The sequence below is a fragment of the Perca flavescens genome, chromosome 15, assembly GCF_004354835.1.
Source record: "Perca flavescens isolate YP-PL-M2 chromosome 15, PFLA_1.0, whole genome shotgun sequence".
Taxonomy (NCBI): Eukaryota; Metazoa; Chordata; class Actinopteri; order Perciformes; family Percidae; genus Perca; species Perca flavescens.
In genome coordinates this window covers 22765173-22785987 of record NC_041345.1, presented here as the reverse complement: position 1 = coordinate 22785987, position 20815 = coordinate 22765173, and the positions used below count along the sequence as shown (strand labels likewise).

At 39.9% G+C, this 20815-nt stretch overlaps 1 protein-coding gene across 1 annotated transcript in view; it reads right to left on the bottom strand.

Annotated features, from left to right (window-relative positions):
- Positions 1–955: 955 nt before the first annotated feature.
- Positions 956–20815, bottom strand: part of grin2ca (glutamate receptor, ionotropic, N-methyl D-aspartate 2Ca) — a 51892-nt gene continuing 32032 nt past the window's right edge. Inside the window, exons 5-12 of the mRNA XM_028600424.1 lie at positions 15136–15304; positions 13541–13694; positions 12873–12998; positions 9789–10018; positions 5584–5744; positions 5279–5466; positions 3935–4167; positions 956–2956 (exon numbers count right to left, since the gene is read on the bottom strand). Of these exons, the coding sequence (XP_028456225.1) occupies positions 1346–2956; positions 3935–4167; positions 5279–5466; positions 5584–5744; positions 9789–10018; positions 12873–12998; positions 13541–13694; positions 15136–15304 (2872 nt within the window). The 3' untranslated portion in view covers positions 956–1345. The remainder of the gene's footprint in view (positions 2957–3934; positions 4168–5278; positions 5467–5583; positions 5745–9788; positions 10019–12872; positions 12999–13540; positions 13695–15135; positions 15305–20815) is intronic.

Genomic DNA, 20815 nt, shown 5'->3' with positions numbered 1-20815 from the left:
AAGGAAGATATTTAGTTATTTACACTGTGTTCTGCAGTTCTCTTATGGTAGGGTATTTGATGGTATCCTGTATTCCATGCAGTCGGGCCATCTCCTCCTCCTGCGCTCCCCTAGTGGACAATAGGATGGTGACAGCACTGATTAAATATTTAGAACAAATTTTGATTCAAGATTTGAGTTGGATTTTACAAGTTGTTTATGGAACAATTATCACTTAGTACAAGCCCAAATAACACTTCTGGATTTAATCTTCATTAATGTGCATCTAACGTATGATATGGAGTGAAAAAATGTCTGTGAGGCATCAATACATATAAATATTATGAGTAATCATTCTTCACACATTTACTGACTTCAGTTCACCACCTCACCATCTGCTTCGCCAATTCCCTTCAAAATGTGCGTACGCATTGGTCAGAGTTTGCGTGGAGGACCGCACGTTCTCCCGTCAAGTTTGTTTTTTATAAATCACAAACTTTGCGTGGGAAGTGGCGTACGCACATTTCAGCCCCGTTTTGTGCGTACGCCACGTTTATAAAGGAGACCCCAGTTCTGTGAGAGCTGGCAGATTAATAGAATAGATTGTGTGTACAATAGAGTCACAATCATTATATCACTGTACGATGTGAGAGCATGTTTAACATACAGATTGAAATGACAGATGATTCCAAAAGGCCCTTGAGATGACCTTGTTCTTTATTAAAGGGAAGTGTAACAATGGAAATACATGTAATACTTTTTATGGGTTTCCCTTATTAAAATCCCAGTCAAGTTACATGAATAACCAATGGAGCAGAATGCCTTAGAGCACCTGCGTAACCAAGTTCGTGGACTTAGAAAATTCACGCACGACATGTTGGTGGTTTTGATCACAAAATGATCCTAATAATTAATCTCTCAATTGAAATGGTGGTTATTTGAATGATTTTGAAAACAATCAGAAAAATGTCTCAAGTCATAATCAGATTGAGAGGCTACAGTATATTGTCTCCCATAATTCTTTCACATAGCAACACAGCATTTAAAAATCGTTTAAATAACAATCAACAGGCTAAATTCTTATGTAATAAATACTTTTCAACACTGCCTTTTTCTTTTATTACTGTTTTTAATTTTGGCTTACAAAGTCCCAGCAATAATTTTCTTTTCAGTGTCTTCTCCTTTACATGTCGCTACCCAATATATTATTGCACTGATAATTGAGAGTCAACACTCTCAAATACACTATTGGTGTAGAGTTTAATTTTTGCTTAACCAGAGGCTGAGGGGAGTACCCCCAGGCATGCCCCTCATTACAGGAGCTCAGTTTGAGAGCCTAGTGGAGGTCCAGTAAGGATGGGGGGGCTCAGACCTCAGACTCCAGGCTGGATACCCTGCCCCAGGGCTTTGGCACATAGGGACTGTTGACTCTGCGCGCCACCAACACCTGCCTCCGCTCTCTGTTCCCAGGGCCTGGGTCTTCCCTGTTTCCTGTGCCATCGTAGGACCCAAACATATTGTTGTGGTAAACCACCTGCCTGTCACTCATATGAGGCAGCATTGCTGCGTTATCTGGGCAGTTGCTTGTACAGGGAAACAAATGGCACATGTCCTTAGAACTGTCATAGAAGTGGGACGGTCTGTGGGCCATTGGCCCCACATACACTGGTAAGTCTGTGTACGAGTTCAGATAAGTGGAGTAGTGTCTGTGCACCACTGTTGAGGAGGAGCGACGCAGGGCAGCGGCATTCTGCAGGATGGCTTCCCTGTAAGAGGGCAGCCGGGTGGACTCTGAGTACTTGAGCTTTTGCTTGTAGGGGTAGGAGCCCATGTGGGCTGGGTCCAAGTAGGCAGGCTCAGCAGCCAAGGGGTAGCAAGAAAGGTTGTGGCCCAGACTGCCGTATAGCTTGTGGGGCTTTGGGTTGGCCACTACCACCCGAGGGAACAGGTCAGGCATGTCTACGCGGGTGGAGGACGTGGAGGGCTTTGTTTCATCTACCTGATGGATTCTGTCGTTGCCCCACGTGGCTTTGAGGAATGAGGCGCGACGGTTGAGTTTATCCTTCCCCAAGAGTGGTACATCTTCCATTTCAGGCTCCATATAGGACTTCATACAGGAGTTGCAACTTGCGCTTCCGCCTGGATAGTGTCCTGCATTGCAGGCCATGGCAGCAGCAACAGGGGCGTGGTTGATCAGTAGGTGATTGGCCCTCAACTCAGCAAGGCAGGATCGAGGTTCATCATAGTCGGCTCTCATTCTGGGGTTTGCAGCATCAAACACGTAGCTATGGGAACGCCTCCTCCGGGTCACACAGTCAGGGGGGTAGCTAAACTTCCTCCTCAACGGCCCTTTGTGCTCCACGTAGATATCGGGCACCTGTAACTCCCTGTAAGGAACAAAAGGGGATGTGGGGTGTCGGGCCTGGTTCTCCACATACAGCCTGCTGCTGTGGTGGGGGTTAGAACCGGAGGGAACAGGGTCCCGAATAGCGATGTGAGGACTGCTGAGGCTGGAGATGGGCAGAGTCCTCTCTAAGACATGCTGACTGTTGCGGGTGGGCAGCGTGTAGCGGAGCGGGTTGGGTCGGGTCACCACTCGAGGCTTATCAAGGAGTGGCTGGGTAGAGCTGTCCCCATAATGAATTGGAAAGGTGGGTGTGAGTGCTCTCTGGGGGTATGGCGAGTGGTTGTCTGTGATGCTGGAGATATAGGGCAGACGGCCATGAGTGATTTCTGTGGTCGTCACTCTGGGTGGCAGGCCAAGCCGCACATTGTCGCCCCCTCGCCTGCTCCAGCTCTCTATTGTTTTGGTGGCATTGTCTAGAGAGTTCTCCACTCTGGCAGAGGACACCATGTCCTTGGCTGTCTGCAGCATCTTTAGCATATTGGCTTGTGTATAGTTGGTAGTGACGTCCGGAGTCTGCATGCTGCCATTGTGGTCAGTTTGCTCTACTCCATTAAAGCAGCTGTAGATGCCCTGTAGAAAGACATAAGGGTGACATCATGATCTTAAAACCTCATCAGATACCAGAATGAACCAAGAATCTATTGAACTCCTGTTTTCAATCATGTTTCGCTACAGTCACAGCGATTACTTTTGGTGAATTTCTATGAAATCTCTATTACTGAGCAAATGAGGTGAAAACAAATATATGGAAAACTGTCAGTGCAGAAAGAGATTCATTGTTGTTTCTGGTAGGTGTATGCTCTTGTGTTGAAATGTTGTTGTGCACACAGCTTGATCTTTTAAAACAGACAGACCTATAAATGAGTTGCAGATCATGCACTTACCATATTAGTTTCTCCGTTTTTATTTCACCAGCATTATTTTAAATTGTCTGTCTGTTTGGAATATCTAATCCTACGTCTGACTACTGTCGACACATAGATTAAGGTTTTTTAATGGAGCAATTTAAATTCAATTACTCAGGAATCACGGCCATTACAACATCCATGAAGTCCTTTTATTGCTTTAAACTAATTTGATTTTAGGTTCTGTTTTTATTGTTGCTGGCCTTGACCTATTATAGTTGTGTGCTGATTTGACCTACTGGATTTTTAAACCTGTCTTGAAGGATACCTCACAAAGAGATAGCAGACTTTACAACTGCGTTTTTTATTTATGTAGCAAGGCCGTCCCTATCCGTAACTATAACATCCTCTGCAACTTCTGTCTTCAAAAAGTGTTTTGTTAGTTGGGTAGAATTTAATTAACTTTAAAACAACTGAGTGGATACTATAAAATGAGACTTAATCCTTTCCCTGTAACGATAATTGCAAAACTACTTCAGCTGTTTCCCATGGAAAATACGTCAAGCGTTAATGGCGTGACACAAGATGTAGATGTTACCTTTTTAAATGTCATAGACCACATATTTAAATATTGTATGACGATAATAAAATAGGCCTAAATTGTAGCAACATGTCTGCAGTATTTCATATAGGAATGACTTACTCTACTGATAGCTAGGAGAAAGTCCAGATGCTCTGATTTGCGGACTGAATGTCGTAATTTCCAGTAGAGCAGATGTTCCCAAGCAAAAACCAGCAGGCTCAGGCCCATGGCCACAAGCAACATGTAGAAGACCCCAGCCATGTTGTCAATGTCCAGCTTACTGCTCATCACCTCTTTCTTCTCATTACGGCAGATGCCTGTGAGCCAGACAGTTTGCAGTTTTTGTGTGTCACCTGTAAGTGAGGAGCAAAGAATACATACTTGAGCATTATTTGCGTCACACTAGTATTATTTGGGGACTTTGAGTGAGTAATGAAACACCCTCCAGCCTAGCATGAAATGCATTTGCATGGGATAATGAAATTCTCTAAAATAACAATCACCCCAGGTACAACTGAATAAGGTTATGCAGAGCTTCTGTTTGTGATTTAGTGAATCCAAAATAAATCCTGACGTATTAAAGTAGACAGCAGTTCTTGAAGAGAGGTTATAATTGCTGCCAAAATTTGCACATAAACTAGTATAAAGCAATGATTCCCATCTTTTCAACTTGTGACCCCTAAAACAAAACTTCTGTATTGTTTGTATTATACATGTTTATATTTACATGTTTTATTTATACTTCTATGTTTAATCTTATTCTATGAGTAATATCCAGACTGTGTAGTGCTTACATGTAATGGGGCTATACAAGCTCTTATTCAAATCACTTGTGTTGTCGGCTGTGGATGTTTAAGTTTGATCTTTGTGATGTTCTTCCTGTCTTTTATTGCACTATTCAGGAGTAAGGCTCCTAATTTCATTGACAATAAAGGCTTTCTATTCTAGTATGTCTATTTTTGAATCCTTACCACCAGTTATATGCATACTGGTTTGAAGACTGAAACACTGAAGAGGTAAATGATTTAGTAGTTCACAAGCAAATAAATTAAGATTAGAGGCAAGTCGGAAACAAAAACAACTTTATGAAGCAAATTTCTGCCAAAGGTGACCAGACTTTTGCCTGAGGCTTCAAAACAACTCTACAGAGGAGCTTAGGTTAGCAAAATGTCACATTTCAAATCCCCTCTTGAAACTTGGTTTTATTGACATGCATGAGCATGAGTTTTCCTATAATAATATTCTTTATCCTACATTTATACCCATTTCCCCCTTGCTGCTTTCTTGTTCTTTTATCTATGGAAGCTGTATTGTATCATTATTGTACATTATAGACTTTTTATCATTCTTCTTATCCATTTATTCAAGTTCATGGAGAGTATGTAATTCCATTTATTTTAGCATTACTGGCAATATTCTGTGATAATCAGCATATGTTAAATATATACTATATGAAGAATTTACCATCAGCCAGGAACTGGAGCAGTGCCAGGTCGATGGGTCGTTTCCAACGTGAATCCTTTTGCAGGGCGATGCCATAACCAGTGGTGGCAAACACTTTCCCACTGCCAATGGTCACCAGCTTGCAGCCCTCATCTTTGCCAGCCATGTAATTCAGCACAGCAGCATCATAGATAAAGGCATCCAGTTTCCTAGCAAGGTAACGAAAATTTGTTTTACTTAAATGGCCATTATGTAACAGTTTGGCTCTGCTTTAGCTCTGAGTTCCTCTGTAAATATATTTTTTATGAGCCTTGGCTGACACTTACCCTGTTTTGAGGCTGTTAAGGGCATCCTCTACTCCCTTCTGGTTGTATTTGACCATGTGGGAGTGCATCTCAGGGTAGTTACTCCTTATGTTGCGCTCTGTGCTGCCATTTGGGACTGTACCAAAGCGGAATGGAGGGTACTGTTCCTGTGGCTTTTGAAACTGTAGAGAAAGGTAGAAGGATTGATAATGACAAAAATGATCTGTGATATTGATTGATTGCACATGTAATTGGATATATCACCAAATTTCAGTTTGTCCCATCACCCAGATAGTTGTCTCGTGACTTCATTAGAGTGCACTTTTCCATCATTGAGAAGCACCATACAAGCTGGATGGCCCCGATAAAAAGCTCTGACATAAGATATTAATACAATCACATTCACCACCTTGTGATTTCTGCAAAGTGCATTTGTGCTAGTTATCCTACACACCTTTACACATCTAACTCTACAACTCAAAGACCAAACAGTCAGACACTGTGTCCAAAGAAATCCAAATGTCCTTGTCTTCAGTAGGAAATGAACATTTTATCCTTTTGCTTTTGGCAGTTCTATATGCATTTAATTAGCTGTGAGGACAGGAAGTGAGACGGGGCGGAAATGCAATTGACAAAACTGGACTTTTTCATTAACCTTATGCAAATATCTTCTCAGTACATTAGCAGAGGGACACTTTGAGCTGAAGTTTGTGTATAAGAAAAGCGGCAATATCATCTGGACATCTTAAATGAACTGGACCTCATCTGAATTTTGATATTGCACCTTGTGCAATCTCTTGAGGTCAAGTTTATATTTGTATAAATGAACAGTATATGAGTGTTTCCTGATCTTCAACCTCTTGTTTTTTTTATTTACACATTGCACATTATATACAATGTAAAAAGATAGAATATATTATTTGCAAGGGAATGTGAAGGAGAATGGCCAAAAACACTCCAGGGACTTCAAAAGTGGCATTCTCCAGGCAGCCATTATTCACAACAATGTAATATACACAATTTGTATGTATGTATCAATAATTATGCACACAAATCAAGAACACTGATTCATAATACATGCAAGTATAAACAAACCCCATGATTAACATAGTAAGGGTATACATTCATGTGACATGGCCTAGAGTCTTCACAAGACAACATGACAAAAGAGAAAATAAACATACATAGAAAAAGGAAAAACAAGCATTCATCATAATAGGCCTTTAGACCTGTATAACAAAGGAAATATTGGTTAGTTACATAGGCAGTTTATATGGAAACTATTGGTTGGTTAAAAGAAGTAATTTTAAGGCACTTTTAAACTGCTGTGAAGACAAATATCCATAGACAGTAAAATACATAGATCAATAGATCCCATTGCTCTGGATGGAGACCAGTGAAGGATATTAGAAGCACTTTTCCGGTGATGGCTGAGCGTTACTGCACAGCCTCCAACTGAGCTTGAAGACGTAGATGTGACGCGAGCAACCTGTCTGAAAGTTGTAAGTCTTCTGGTAGCTGTGCCAAGAGAAATCTCAATTATTCTGAATCTTGCAGAGACGGAGAGTGTAGGTATATGTAAGGAGATAACATAGGCACAGGCTAATTATTGCTAACTAAAATGCTAGTTAACACTAGTAATTAAACTTAAACAGCTAATGTAAGTCAAAACTGCGAGCTTCTCCTGTACTATATACGGTAATTCCTCTACTATGCGACAGAAAGTCGCGTGGTTATGACACAATCGTTAGCCTATTTTTACAGAAACGTCTGCTACGGAGCCATAACGTGAGGTACAAGGTAATGGAGCCTTTTATACATTGTCGTATACATTGTCATCAAAATGAATGGCAGTCAATGGAATGCTAATGGCGGGTGAGTGCTTGTCAAAATGACGCCATAGGAGGTACGCGTTGTGGAGAGAGGCTTACTCCCTTGCAAATATCTAGCAATCTGCATCAGATTGCTTTAAGTGAAGATAATTACTTTTTTAAATTTTGACATCTGCTGAAGTTTTTGTGGTTTAACTGCCAGCCTGTCGTAGTTGATAACAGCATAAGTTATTCGTTCCCTGGCCTGTTTTGTTGCTGGAATGAGGTCTGGTCTCTTATTCCTTAGAAATTCAGAGAACTCCTCATTTACGTAAATTGTAGTATTCTTGAGATGAGCTCTTGCCTTTGCAAGAATGAGATCTTTGTCTTGTGTCTTAAGAATTTCATCACAATTTTCTCTTGCTTTTCCAGAGTTCTGTTTCACATTTCCAGTGCAGCAAGCTTTTTCAATTTCAATGGATCAATTTTCAGTTGGCTTTTTAAAAACTCTCTAACCTTCTGTTCAGTATCTGACCCCAGACTCATGGACATTTTCTTGTATCATAAGTTGATTCTGATATTCTAACTAATGCATTTTGGATATGATGTCTTTGCTTTCAGAGTTGATAAACTGAGACTGCATTCTTGATTCAAATGAACTAACTTTCTTCTCCATCTCTCTCAAGTCATCAATTTGGGCTTGAGAGAATTGAAGGCTGGATTTGACCTCCTGAACCTCTTTCAGGATTTTGTCAATTGCGGTATTTGTATATTCCAGGATCATCTCAATGAAGGACATGAAGTTTGCCTCTTGTCTGTTAAGCATTTCCACATTGAATAACTTACGCTGTTCCATCATATCGCTCATGGTCTCCAATAGAGTCCTCATCATTAGAGATGTTTTTTCTGTTTAGTGCTACGGGACATGTTTACCTATTGTTAAAATTGCGATGGATGGATTTTCAACACAAAGAGATCCCCTGGGACCTTGTTGATCCAAAGTGTTGTTAACCACCTCTGTGGTTAAGGTTGGGGTCATGCAACTAAACCTACTCGTTTAGTGTTAGGGAGAGATTGTGTTCATACTTGAAATAAACCAATGTTGATTGTTGGAAGGAAACAGGATGCAAATCATCGTCTGTGGTGTCAAAGTCTCTTTATACAACCAAATATGCTACAACTTCCCCTCTTAAAGGTTCTGCAGTGCTACAACAACATTGTGGTACTTGAAGTCTGAGAGGAAACTGATGATTGGCAAGATGTTTTTAAAACAACATAAACATTGTCTGTTACCCCTCCATGTAAGGCAAGGCAAGGCAATTTTATTTATATAGCACATTTCAGCACAAGGCAACTCAAAGTGCTTTACACAAAACATCAAACATTAAAAAACAAAGAGCAAAATAGTGATTAAAAATAAGAATACAAATATTAATGAATACAAATTTAATACCATATATCTAGCCTACTTAGATGAAGGTACCTCGCTCTATCTTGACAGCATGTTGCTGAAACATTTTTTGCATCCACCTTAGTGTACTACACGGATTGAATGGTCGATTTAAGAAAGGTTGGGCAAGGTCAGAGTTAACATGATGGGTTACCCCATCACAAGGACTTATAAGTTAAGTGTCTATTCTGTGGGGATGAGGTAATCATCTCGCAGTGGCCTTCTTCATCACTCCCTCCTCTGATAAAAGGTCACTCTCTGTGGCTTCATCTTGTACCTCATTTACATTTACTTCACCTGAAGGGTTCTGCACAGCGGGACAAAAAGCACTTCCACCTTGCATTCTCTCCATGCTGCCATGCAGAATGCTGTTCAATAATCTATGGACTCACTGTCAAAATGGCTCTGTTTCTTTCTCTGCGTAGTGAAATTAATGTATAATAAGAAGAGAGTTGTAAATGACTTTGCTAGAATTGTAATGAGCAGTGGACAGCTTGCTCTTTTCCTCAAATGCCTTTTTAATCCCTTAAGTTGCCTGCGAGCAAAGATTCTGGAAACCAGTTCTTGTGCTGTCGGTTTAACATGGATTTTATCGTCAATACTCCTATAAAAAACACACCCTCAGGCGAGACAAATATGCATAAGATAATACCAAACAACTATAATCGTCTGCCCAGAAAATCCACTTGTGCATTACAATTCATGGGCTTTTCACAGACATCCCAATTTAAAGAATCCAGGGATGTAATTCAATTTCACCACTTACTCTATGAACCCCTTTTTATGTTTTTCGGGGGAAGGGGAAAAGTCACAGCAATGACATTGACACTTCTGGATATTTGCCTTTCATAGCTCTACCTCACACTGTTTACACACCCAAAATAGACCACTGTGTTTTTCCTAAGCTGTACATCAAACACAACCACACACACAGGACAGTCACTGACAATGACAGAGTTCTGTACCTTTTTGTCACTCAGTCCAGAGACCGTGTCGATGTATTGCTCCTGGATCATGAAGGCTGCCAGGTTGGCTGTATAGGAAGCCAGGAAGATGACAGCAAAGAAAGCCCAGACCAGGACCATGATCTTACTGGTGGTGCCCTTTGGATTCTCAATGGGGACCGAGTTGTTGAAGACAATTCCCCACAGCAGCCACACAGACTTCCCAATAGTGAAGGTCGGACCTCCGGGATCTAGGGAGGATAAAGCCAAGAGTGGACAGGACTAGGTATTGGTCTATACGTTGTGGACAATGTTGGAGGAAATGCACTCATCACTGTACAATGGCGATGCTACCTAAATGACAAAACAAGTAGTTCGTCATCGCCTTTCAAAATTACGCATGTACTATTCTTTTGATCTGCTGCCTCTATGGAAAACATTAGACAACTTCTTGGTTAATGTTGGGGAAAAATTATCTTCAAGGTTTAAATAAAACACCCATTACCGTTTGTGGCAAAAAAGGATGCTAACTGTGTCACACTTTGTATGCTTAACCATCCAGGCTTTTTGGCAGTGTAAACTCACGCTAGTGTCACTATTCATATGAGTGAGGAAACATAAATGTAGGTTTTGAACAAATCACCAAAGCTTCTGATTTTTTGGCAAGGATAGTCTCTTGAATCTGCTTTATCCTCCTTTTAGTTTATATCAGGTGTTTTCTTATGTAATTAAATTAATTAGGGCTAAACCGAATACTTCAAAGCTTCTTTCATAATGTTAACATTTAAATTCTAAATCAACATTCAAATGCTGTGCAGCTTTTTGTTTTGTTTATTCATTCTGTTTAAATCCGGTATTTCTGCACAGTTGCAGATAAAGATTAAGCTACACTAATTTTATTAGTATTATACTATTTGTAGAATTAGGTTCCAGTGACTGCTGCTTTCTCTAATGATCCAAACATTTCTAATAACTCCACAACGTTATTTCTCTCGAAGCATAATGTTGCTATAAGCCTAAGGACACAATTTTTATTACGTCATTATTTTATGGCCTTATTGGATTAGTCTGCTGGCTACATGTATTAATGTGGACAAAACTGAGGACTTATATTTATTAAAGAAAGTTGAGTTAATAAAAAAGACCAAATGGTAACACTTTGTAATAACCATCATTAATACATATAAATTGATAGTTATTAAACTTTAGTTAATAGTTATTTTACTGTTAACAGTAAGATGAGGATTTATGTTTACAAGTAATTTTATAATTTATGTTGTCATTAATTTAGTGTAATACATTTAGATTGTTTTGGCAACAGCATGCTTTTTGTTCATGCCAATAAAGCTATTTGAAGTGAGGATTTTGTTGGTCGATGACGTCATAAAATATGACATACGAAGCTTCATTGGAAAACCTAAATAGAAGCTTTGAATGTAAAAAAAAAAAGACATTCGGTAAAGCCCTAAAAGTACTGTTAAAAAACATAAAAATCAAATCTGTTTGTGTAACTATAATGCTCTGCCAGTTTTGTAGGTATATTGTACACATTTCAGTTTAGATATAACCGAGTTTGGCTGAACTGAGGTGCTGTGTCCACAAGTCAAGCTGCTGAAATTTTGACAAAAGCTGGATTGAGTTTTTTGTCAGCACCACTGGGTATGCAGGTGTTATTGCTGTACTATTTCTATGCAAATTGGAATATGCCAGTGTTGCCATTACAATGAAGAGAGCTTGCATCCAGATGTCAGCAGACTGCTATACAACCACACAACAACAGTGGAACAGCTGTAATGTTTGGTAGTCTGAAAGATGACTCTGTTCAGGTAAAACTCGGTTACATGTATAAACTAAAATCTATACAACCAATTTGATGTCATTTTTGACATTGCTAAATATTTAATTTATTTATATATTTTGGCATCTTTTTTTTAGGCAAAACACCCTAAAAAAATAAATCCAAAGATGAGAAGCCTCGTCATTCTCTATCATAAGATGTTTTATAGACCACATGGTTTCAAAATGAAACAGCAGTGTCTCAATTTTCCAGGCATCGATCCAATATGTGGCCACTGTAAATAGGCTTGGATTTCACATGTTCTCTAAATCCCCTCAGTGTCCATCACCTCTGTATGTGGAAGTTCAGGGATGCCAATATTAAAATAAATTAATTTATCACATACATTGTTTTTGGCAATGGGTTACGTAGTACCTACAGTATGTTATCTTTCATCTTTTCCAGTTAACAATTTAGGCAGTTTTTGAAAATGTGGAAGGTTAGGGTTGTTGACCTAGAGCAGTGTACTCGTTGATACCGAGTACCGATACGAGTAATCCATCTGGGGTCCGAGGGTGTTTTCAGACGCACAGATGATTTTGGCCTACTCTGATATTGTTGTCAATTAGAATAAAACAGTATTTTCAAAGGGCCATGCCTTTTTTCTATTCAAAGCTCAGTGCTCATGGGCTGAACATTTCCCTGAGCTAGTGTAAAAAAAAAAAAAAATCATAATTCCTTATATCAAAATACTGAGTGACGTTTAGAAAGAATGAAGAACGCAAAGTCCGATGACGTCATTCTCGTGCATATTAAAGCAGCCATGTGGATTCACCGGACCAGCAGAGAGGATGGTTTGTTTACCCAGCAGCTAAGTTCACAAGATTTTGTCCAAATTTGAAGACTCGTGGCTGTATAAGTATATAAACTCGTCTGTAAAAAAAAAAAAATAAATTAGCCATTTGCAGAGTAGCGCCGTGCATGTAGAAGGATCAGATTAAAATGTCGCTTTTCTTCATGTTTATGCATGTTAAGCTGTTGAGAGACTGGCTATGAAGTGGTATTGGGTGTGGTAGTATTGGAGTAATTTTATGATTACAAGTACATTCACACAGCATTGGACCGATACCCAATACTGGCATTGGTATTGGTTCATCCCTAATAGGAACGCATCATTTTCTATGTATGTCATGTTTTAAGTTGCACTTTTAACAAAAAACAACAAGAAACCACTACTGTTCATCAAGCAGCCGTATGCTCATCTTCTACCTTGTTGTGGTTGTGAAGAGAGGATCAGCAGATGAATGAGAGAGGGAGGCGACACTCACCTTTGGCACTGACCAGGCTGCGGTTGTACCCAACTGGACTGCAGTATTCAAAGACGAAGACTGTGATGGCCACGACCGTCAGACACATGACAAACATCATCACCCAGACCGCCGGACTGTATGGTTCTGCGGTGACAGAGGACACAGGAACACAGTCAGGCGAAAGGAAGAGCTCACTGAGATTCAAACTTCATCTGTCGGTAGCGATGAAGAAAACTACATACAAAGTATTCTACTACTATAATGCTACAGCATTACGGAGATTACATAGCTGAATTCCATCCCACAAATAAAAAGCCTATAACTGATTTATTGAATGGTCAATGAAACCACTGTAAAGGGCCAAGAATGCTCATCTGTTGACCCTAGCTATAAATTAACATACACATAACCCAAAACATTTGAGAAAATATAATATTATATAAAAAATAATACAATTGAAAAACAAATCAAAACATAAGTTCAAATGAAACATTTCAAAAATATATTAATTCAAATCATAAACCGTACAGGGTAAACAATCACAGTAAATATTTTGTAATTTAACCACTATGCTACAACAATGCCCCCTTGATGGCTAAATTGAGGACATTTTTTGCAAGCAAAGGCAATAACATCCTCATCCATACGTCTTCATTACTCCAGGTATGCATAGAGGAATTACTGACCTAAAAAGGCAGATGGTGAGACAGTCCCGTTACTTCTGGCCACCATCACACTGATCCCCGTCTCCACAAATGGCACCGAGAAGTCAATAATCTCAGATCGCTCTTCGTTTATGGTCAGCGAGCCGATGGCCATGTCTGCCCGCTTGTAGAACACCTGTGGCGGGAGGGAAGTCAATAGAGATATTTTTTAAGATGAAAGTGCGAATGCAGAGTGGATGTTTGTCAGGGCCTTATCATAAATCGGACCCCGTGTAGCAGCGTCTGACATCACACTGGACACCCGCTGCTGACCTTTGAGTTAATTTTAATCTATCAGTGAAGTCAACATACTCAGCCTTTGTCCCTGAGGGTGATATACTGTCTGGTTCTTCTAGCAGCCAGATGGACACAACTCCTAAGCCTTTTTTTCACCAATGCATTATGTAACGCATGATCAACTATCCAATCCATCTTTATTGCATTATAAGGTATTGCAGCATATAGCATAATGCCTATTACATAAGGCGTCTGCTGACAAATTATTACAAGCAGGAAGTGGTATTAATCACTGCAGGCTAAAGGTCAGTGTGGCTCTGGCTTAAAAGTAAGTGATGCTATTTTTACTAATGTTTGAACCTCTCTACAGTTCAAAAGCCCCTGTGACTGCTTTCCTAGCCTTCTCTGCCATACCACACTGTTTATCATACTGATGGAGAGCTGGTAGATTTACAGTCCAGACACTCCGCCTCATGCAAGCCATTAGCTCTGCTATGGAGGTCGATGCCTCATTGAGCACAATAGCCTTCCTGTTTTTGAAAAAGGGGAAAAAACAGGCCAACTAATGTTGTATCCTCCGAACTCCTTAAGAGGAGGGCTGGCCAGAGGACTCTGGCTGGGGAGATTATTCACAAGGACACCTACTCCTCCTCTTTGTACAACAGCCCCTCCCTCACCCACCAGAGTGACCTTGGTACCTATTAATGCACTCATTAATCTTGACTTCAAATTGCTTTTCCTGTTTACCGAAACAAAAAAAGTGTCTCGTCTGAAGCTATCCCTCTGATTTCACTGTTATCTGTCGTTGGCACACAGGTTTAGCTCCTGATGATAAAAAAAAATAGCCCTTTTACTTACTTGATTGTTTTTAAATTTAATACCACAATGGGTCAATCAGTGGGTTTTACTCTGATCACATACAAAAGTAATAAACAACAAATCAATCAATGTTAAGTTAAAGAGTGATTTCGTTTTTTTTCCTTCCTGTTTCCCCATGCATTTAAGTGACAAATGTGAGCAAACATCTTTAAAATTTGTCGAGTACTAAGCTGTAACGCTATAACCGGCAGCCGTGAACAGGGCTGCAATGTAATCCTGTAGGGCAAATGTGCATGCTCTTTTACCACTGCCATGCTCAAATTGTTGTCATAATTGTCTGACAACATTATGGAAAGAATCACTACAGAGATAGACCTTTTTGTAAAAGAGTAAAATCCTTTTTGTTAAATCAGAAACAGCTCAGAAATGTTTCACTCCTGCAACAAAAGAGAAATGACATCATTCATAATGTTGGTGATGTCACTGTGGTCATTGTACAGTTAGCTGTTGGTACTTCTTACCTCGCCGATCATCCCATTCCAAATGCCTCGGACCAGCTTGCCGTGCTTGCCGTTGGTGACCAGGTAGAGATCGTAGGAAAACTTTATGGTGCGGGACAACTTCTTCAGGATGTCTATGCAGAAGCCTTTACAGCACAATTTAGTGTATGGCTCAGTGTGACCCACAATACTAAAGAAAGAGGGACAAAAAGAGTGTAATGGTTGCAATGATCACAAATGGCAACATTTGGGAGAAGTTTGTTCTTCAAGGTTTCATGTGGAGGTCAGTGTCTTTCCTGCTGTGTCTTGGTGCGAACTGGTTTCTTTACATTTTAGGTTTCTGTTGATCTAGACTGCTCGGTTTTCATTGTTCCAGATGATGCTATTAAACTCTCATATGTTATCAATTGAAGGGAAATGAGAAATTATTATATCCAATACATTATTTGGATTATATTATTGGAAATTCCATTATAATCAATGCTCATATTTGAAATGGATCATAATAAACAAATTTATATATATATATATATATATATAAAAAAAGGGCACTACAAGTTTATAGCATAACTGTAATAATCAGAAACCCCTGTATGATATAATCTAATGCAATACAGCAGCCCTGCAGTAAGTAATATCTTACATAAAGGATAATTCTGGTTTAACATGCATCTTTTTTATGGTTTTGACCATCATTATGTTCTATATTCATAACTAATAATTCTGTTAGTTAAGATAACATTGTACTCACTAATCTGATGATGTGGTAAACTAACAGTTTATCCAGATAATCTAAACCACTTTATTTGGAATCATTTTTAATAGTAGTGCTGATACAATACCCCAGTTTTCGGCATATACAGAACAATACTCTTTTCAATACTGAGAAATATGAAAGTTTTTCTACAAAACTCTAATACCAGCCACAGAAATGGCAGATCTTAAATGTTAAATGATATTGAAACACAAAGGTGTTGCAGCGGTTTGTATTCTTCTGGTAACGGTACACATACAGCTGGTCATCACAACTGATTTCAACAACAATGTATGACTGAGAAGGAATGAGGGACTGAGAAATAAACATAAAGCTGATGTGATGTTGCTGACGGAGGTGAGAAGACCAGCTCTGACGTTGGGAAATTGATGGGGTTGGGGGGTTGCAGGAGGGACAGTTGGGGCTACTCCACAGGCTTGCGCATTATGTCGCGGCCCCAACAGATGGACCGACAGCTGGGTGGATCAAAACAAATCCGACATAAATTAATCACAAACAAACAATGGCAGACAGAAGTGAAACTCATTGCTGGATAGTTTGGAATGGATAATGGCTATGTGGCCATAGCTACCAGTCTCAAAATGTTACCTGAAGGAAGTTACAACTTCAGTCTGCCAAATGAAAGGCTCAGTGCAAACATATAGTTCATTTATTCAGTTATTACTTTGAGTAACATTTTATTCAGTAGACCTTGTTTAATGTAAACTAGGGTTGGGCCGCTTGACAATATTCATCAGGGTCAATGTAAATTTGCCATCATTTTCAGAATGTATGTGTCTGGAGGGTTGCAGGGGTGTAATTTTTGTAGCTAAAGACACATTTGATTGTTGGTCTCTTTTTATCCTAGTTAGTAATGCTGGTTAGTTGTTTTAGTTTTTTCTTCTACTGATTCTTAAGATTAAGACCACATTAAACCTCATAAAACCCCTGAACCCTTCAGCATACTCACTTCAGGCAATAACAGCTTTAGTAACAGTAGCCTCTTGTTGTATTGTGCCATGCAGCAATCCACCACATTTTCAATTGCAAAGTGGTGCAGCATATACAATGTAGTGTAGAGGTCGTCAGGCTGCCAGTTTTCTCAGCAATCGTCTCATCTTTTATTTATTTATCTACAGTACTGCTGCAAGTCTCTTATTACTCTATTGCTTTCAAAATGCTACACATTGCACCTTTAAGTATTTCATTTTAGACTCCCCTGTTTTTCCTCACATGTCCTTCTATTCCTAACACCAACGACTTTAATGTGGTATGGACTTAGGGCTGGGCGATATGGCTGAAAACTGTATCACGATATAAGTGTTTCATATCGGTCGATATCGATAATTATTGATATTTTTTATGACCTATTTAAAATAAGGACCAGGAGAAAAATATATTAAATTTCAACATTTTTATTTTAAACTTAACATTCCTCTGATTATAATCCCCTCAGTTATAAAAGCAGAAATGAACACAACCATGGAAAACACTCATTAATTAACACTAATTAAAATGTAAACATAGGTCTAAAATCACAATGAACACTTAACAATTATCTCTTAAAATTAAGGTGCAAAATTAAAGAATAAGTAAGAAACGCTTAATAAAGTGTAATAAAATGGTGCAAAATGTTAAATATAAGAAACCTGAAAAGAACTATTTTCTGCAGGTTTAGTGCTAGGTTGGTAACCTGGCTTCTGGACAGTGCTCAGCATGTCTGCCTCCGTTATTTCTTTGTAGCGTTTAGTAAGGCGCTGATGCAGAGTACCTCTCCATGGTGGTCTGCTGTTTGTGCGGTGTAGCAGCTGCAGATGTTGTTGGACGTTGCTGGCGAATACGGCTGTGCTCGAAAGTGTGAGCGCGGCTAAGGTGGTAAAACAAGTTTGTGGTATTACCAGTGTTGGTGGGGACGACGGTCTGACGACATTGGTCTGTCTACTGTCTGACTTATAAAATCCCCCAAAACTGCCATACTGACTTTGTTTTATCAACAATTTCCTCGCTGCGGCACTCACTTTCCACTTATCACTCCACGCCGGCTCTGTTATTGAAGAACACGAGACAGCGATGTGGCGCAACCAAAGTTGATACTGTTACATGATTGGCTGCTAGAGTGTCACTCCCTACGTTGCTAGGTTACCAGAGAGTGAGTCCCGTTCATGCAACCAAACTTGCTTCACAACCTCTGGTTTCTTCTGATGAAGAAAAACAAGTTATCGAACGTTTTATCGACCGCATTTTCTATTGATATTGATTACGTGTCTATCGCGAGACATATCGTTATCGTTTTATCGCCCAGCCCTATATGGACTACAGTATACTAAAAAATTTTTTGAGGACATGTGCCTGCATAGTAACTACCACATGCCAAGCTGCCTAAGTGACCCTGAAAAGAAAAGAAAAACAATGGGCCTGCTTCCATACAGTACTGATCTTCAGACAGAGCACGCAGCAGAAGCTAAACAGACAGTTTCAGACTCAGCATACCAAGTAAAAGAGGCTGACGTAAGGGTTAAAATCAATTCCCCTTACTTATCAGCAGGATTACCAGGAACGTGGGGATGAAAATGTCCTTCTGTTTCACATTAACAGGATGACGCCAGTGATGTGAGTCAGGAAGAGGGCGGAAAGTCTAGTCTAGTGCTTTGTAAGAAATACTGTACGGTGCTCTGATTAAGAGAAAAAGTTTTATCAAACAAAAACATTCACTGGTTTTGTAGTTATATGAGGATTTTAAACTTATACCATTTTTTAAAAAGTATTTTCCTCACTATCTATAGACTAATAGTAATGGACAGATTTAGAGCCTTCGCTATAATGAACAGAACCACTTATTCCTGTCACTTTTACTAGTTAACATTAAAATGTAATGGGCGTAAATAAGTGACTTTAAGGGGCAAATATCTGCATTGAATCCCTAACATTTGAACTCCTAGGACTTGGTTTTACGATCCCATATTGTAATTGACAATCGTTCCTTGAGTGGGGTTAGGGGGGTGATTGCTTCACTGGGGTCATTAGGTGGGCACCCTCCTTCCTTGGTGTTCTGTTGAAAGGCCCACGACACCTCACCCAGGGTGACACCTGGTGTCTCAGGTGAACTGCCCTCTGCTTTTACTACTCCTGCTGCCCGATGGTCAACTTATTCTTTCTTGTCAGCCAGAGCTAGTTGCTGCTTTGCTTGGCAGCCTCTGTCAGTGACTTGATGGCCTGTCGTAGGGGCCTGTCCTTGGACTCCCATCCCTTTCAGCAGCCTCGTGGTTGACATGGCCGCAAAACCTCTGCAGCCGACCTCCACTGGGAGCAACCGTGTTCTCCAGCCGTTTTGTCCTGCTTCAGTTGCTCGGACAGAGCACTTCAGCTTTTTGCGTTTGTACGCTTCACCAACTGCATCCTCCCATGGCAGCGTCAGTTCTACTGTATGATGAACAGGGCCTTTTCCGAGGTGGACCAATGTGAAGCCCAAATAATGCTCAGATCTTCTGTCATGTTAATTAATAAGGCTGAGACCAGACTAAATGATATTTCTTGATCCCGCAATCAGAGTTGATGGCTGATTTTAACAAATTATGGACATTTTTGGTATTAAATTCAGTTTTCAATTTGAAATCTGCAGTTTTCTAATAATTATAAATTATAATTTGTTTCTACTTTGTGAGCAATTAGTGATTCAGAAACATAATCTGCGTTCGTAGTAAAATCAATCATTATTCGTAGTTAAAAAACGAAAACAGGCCACTGCACTTAGAAGAGCCCATTGTGTAGTAAAACTGAGCTTTTCCATGAATGAAGGCAATACTTTGTGTGGGGAATGTATTTCTAAAACTAAAAGTGTCAGAGTGGCTGTCTCTCCTTGAGCCTGGCATGATGAGTTTAGACAAACCACAGAGAGGTTAATGTCCACCTTTAAACCTTTATGTGCTTTCAGGGAAACCAAAACAGACACACCTCTATAGCGCATTAGGTGGGCAGTGTGAGGTCATGCGGCAGCGAACTAGTGAGCCATGGGCACAATGCAGAGAGCACTAATGACACGTCACCCCTAACCTCCCCCAGACGTTCAGTCTAATTGACTTTGCACCCACACATCAGGACCAGGAGGCAATGAGACGAACAGGCGAGGCGACGAGCAGGCAGAGCCCGAGCCACAACAAACAAACCGAAACAAATGAACACTTTAGAGGAAAACAAGGCTGCCACAGCAGACCTCAAGTAAACACAGAGGTCCCAACATCCCCTGTCTCACCAGCTGCCAGGGTCCATGGCTGAGCTTTAAGTTGGCTGCCAGTTGCATTAAAATGGGTCTTTGGGAATTGCTATAAATGTGTACGTGAGGTTATTTATTCAAAGTGGAAAGTTGTAGAAGCTGCTTTATTGTTGGCAACAGACATCAGTAGGTGAAACGCTCACATCTTAAATTGTAACGCTGCACCAGGTGATATTAGATCTAAAAAAAAAAGCCTAAAAATTAGCCTAAATCAAATTAGAGGCTGCAAAGTAAAAGTCTCACTATATTCAAGCAGCTGTGATGCTGCAGATTTGCCAAATTTGAATAAAACTGAAAGGAAAATTGTTACAGAAGGGGTCCCAAAATGAGTTTGAGGGGCTGCTAGATAATTAAAAGAAATTAAACAATATTTTGTTTATTCAGACTTTGTACTTAATTGTGTTGAAGAAAAGTAAAAGAATAGAAAACGTTTTTGTTGCATGTCGCGGTTACATTTTTGTACACTGCAGGGTGACGTTGGGTTGCTTTTCTCCAAAAGTTGAATCAGACTCAAGTTTTTGCTGCAGGCATCCAAAACAAATGGAAGACCTGCGTTTTTGCCGGACTGTGTGACGAGTGACTACAGTCGCAGTGTTTGTGAATGAATGCTCAGCCAGCCAGTGCCTCACTAGAGCATAAGCGTTATGAACGGTTATACTATGTTTACCTTTATCAAA